The 2,622-nt window shown below is 31.4% G+C and overlaps 1 protein-coding gene across 1 annotated transcript; it reads right to left on the bottom strand.

The window, feature by feature from the left end:
* Positions 1–1,977: 1,977 nt before the first annotated feature.
* LOC107059396 (polygalacturonase-like) lies at positions 1,978–2,513 on the bottom strand (the record flags this gene model as incomplete). Its single annotated transcript, XM_015305912.1, has 2 exons — positions 1,978–2,196; positions 2,285–2,513. Coding segments are annotated over 2 exons (448 nt in total), but the record flags the coding sequence as incomplete, so codon positions are not given.
* Between the last annotated feature and the right edge of the window lie 109 nt (positions 2,514–2,622).

Below are 2,622 nucleotides of genomic sequence, written 5' to 3' on the forward strand. Positions count from 1 at the left end.
ACATAAATTTTGAAGGTGTCTAGATGATCATTTTGTAAGTTGGAGTATTCAGCTACACAACTGAGACGAGTTGAGGTGTCTAGATGAGTGCACATCTAGACATCTTACTAGCAACTAAACACTCCAACGCATCTACACTGTGTTTCGTGGACACCTAACACTGATGTGACACATAAATTTTAGAGGTGTTTAAAGGTGCACATAGACTATTTCTGTTTAAAAATCCAACTCTTTTTTACCCCTTTCCTAGAAGCTCCATCTTTTTGTTCCCTTCGTGACTCAATCAAAACCACAACCTTACGATCGGAGATAGAAGGTGCGGTACCATGTAAAACCTTCTCTAGAATTCAGAACCCATAAACTCAAAATTCTAACTCGGCCTCTATTCATCATAACCAGGGACAGAGCTAGAGTTGTAGCAATAAATTCAGCACAATCTAGTAGCTTTGGTTCAAAACACTTAAATTTGGCCTCAACTGACAAGCAAACACTCCAACTCCGACCGTGCACATCCAAACATCTCAACTTGTTCTCACACTCCAACTCGTCCACATTATGTTTCGTGGACACCTAACACTCGACATGACACATACATTTTGGAGATGTTTAGAGGTACACAGACTATTTGTATTTAAAAATCCAATTTTATTACCCCATTCCTAGAAACTCCAATCAAACCCACAATCTCAAAATCCGAGATAGAGAGTGCTTACCATCTAAAACATTCTCCAGAATTCAGAAACCATAAACTCAAAATTCTAGCTTCATCTCAAAACTAGAAATCTAGTATCTTTTACAGAATTCAAAGCTCATAAACTCGAAATTTCAAATATAAATACCATATTATAAAAAAAAATTAAAAATGTAGACTTACAGAGCCAGGAGTAAAGGAGTCAGTATAACTGCCTTCAGTTTTCTTCATACGAGGTCTCATATATGGATCACAAGATAAGTAGAGATTTTTAACCAAAACAGTATTTGAATCTTCTGGAACTTTCAATTTCATACTACTGATTTTTAATTCCATATCTGATTCTTTTGGAAATCCATGTACATAATCTTTTAGTAAGATCTGTTTGTTACTAATTTCTTCTCCCATTTTTTCACTCTAATTTTTTTTTTTCACACACTCTCTATGTAATGAAGAAATATGAAGAGAAAAAAATGTGAAAAAAATGGGCGGATATTTCAATGTATGTAATTGAATTATTATTGGTGTCACAATAAGATGAGGTGCTTTAATTATGGGTCTTGTTTATGATAGGGATATTGGCTTAGTGGGGTTTGTTTTTTTAACTTTATTTTATTGCTCATCCAGCTGTCTAATACTCATATTGAATTCCGCTTAAATTTAAATTCGCGATGAAAAATTCCATATCAGAGTAAAGTAAAGTGTTTTTCTTAAATAAGACAACTATGTTGTACTCTGAATTCGAACATGAAATCTGCGATTAAGAATGAAGAATATTTATTATTCCATCACGATCTTTATTGGAATATTGGTGATGGAGATATTGGCTTAGTGTTATATAAACTTTGTGACTTTTTCTCCAAAATCAACTTTTGTGAAATAAAATAAAATGTCTCAATGTCTTTTTTTTTCTTTTTGTAAAGTAGAAATTATAATTTGTGGATTCTGTTACTTTATGGAATCATTTTTAAGTAGCATATATATTCATATTTATTCCCAACCATTTATAGTTAAATTATGTGCAAGTCATACATCAATCATCATTTATCACATGTCATATTAATTTTTTTTTCTTTTTCTTTCTCCCCATCTTCTTCACTTCAACTTCTACAAAAGCATCTCCAATGTAACAATCATTAATTAATATAACAACTTAGTATATAAATAATACATTATTACAAAAGAATATAAAATATATCATTATAATTAGATTATCCATCTTCCTTATGTATAATATAATTACCAACTATATTTTCATGTATAAAAGTATATTTTGTTAGTATTATTTATAAGCATCTACTAAGTTCTTCAAAACCAGAAGCTCTTCCTCCAGCATTAACACATGAAGCTTCAGCTCTACCATTTTTATAACTAAGATCCACATCTTCAAGTGTTATTCCACTACATGGATTTGTTTTGCTACAATCTAATTTCACCGCGATTTCTGTAGCTGATGTTCCATGTATGTCTTCATACGTTACATCACTTATCTTTACACCTGAGCCCTAGAAAAAAAGAGGAAAATGAATCATATAAGGAAAAACGCGATTGATATTATTCATCTTATTATATCATAATTGTGATAATCAATACCTGATTAGGACAACTTTCATGATTAGGACAATAATTTTGATCTATGATTATTGGATTTTGAACATTAGTCATAACAATATGTTGAAATAAAACATTTCTAACAAAACCATTGCTAGGTCTTGCCCATGTTTTTACTCTCACACCATTCTCAGTACTCGTAAAGGTAACCATCTTAACTGTCACATTTTGTACTCCTTGCTCTTGAGATTCCCAACCTAAGCTTCCAATGCTACACAAATATCGAGATTTTGAACATGCATTTTAGTAAGAACGATAAATCAAACTAAATTCACTAAAAAGATAGGAATTAATCATTGATATGTTGTGTTTCAAACCTA

This window comes from Solanum tuberosum, unplaced genomic scaffold (assembly GCF_000226075.1).
Source record: "Solanum tuberosum cultivar DM 1-3 516 R44 unplaced genomic scaffold, SolTub_3.0 contig00323, whole genome shotgun sequence".
Taxonomy (NCBI): Eukaryota; Viridiplantae; Streptophyta; class Magnoliopsida; order Solanales; family Solanaceae; genus Solanum; species Solanum tuberosum.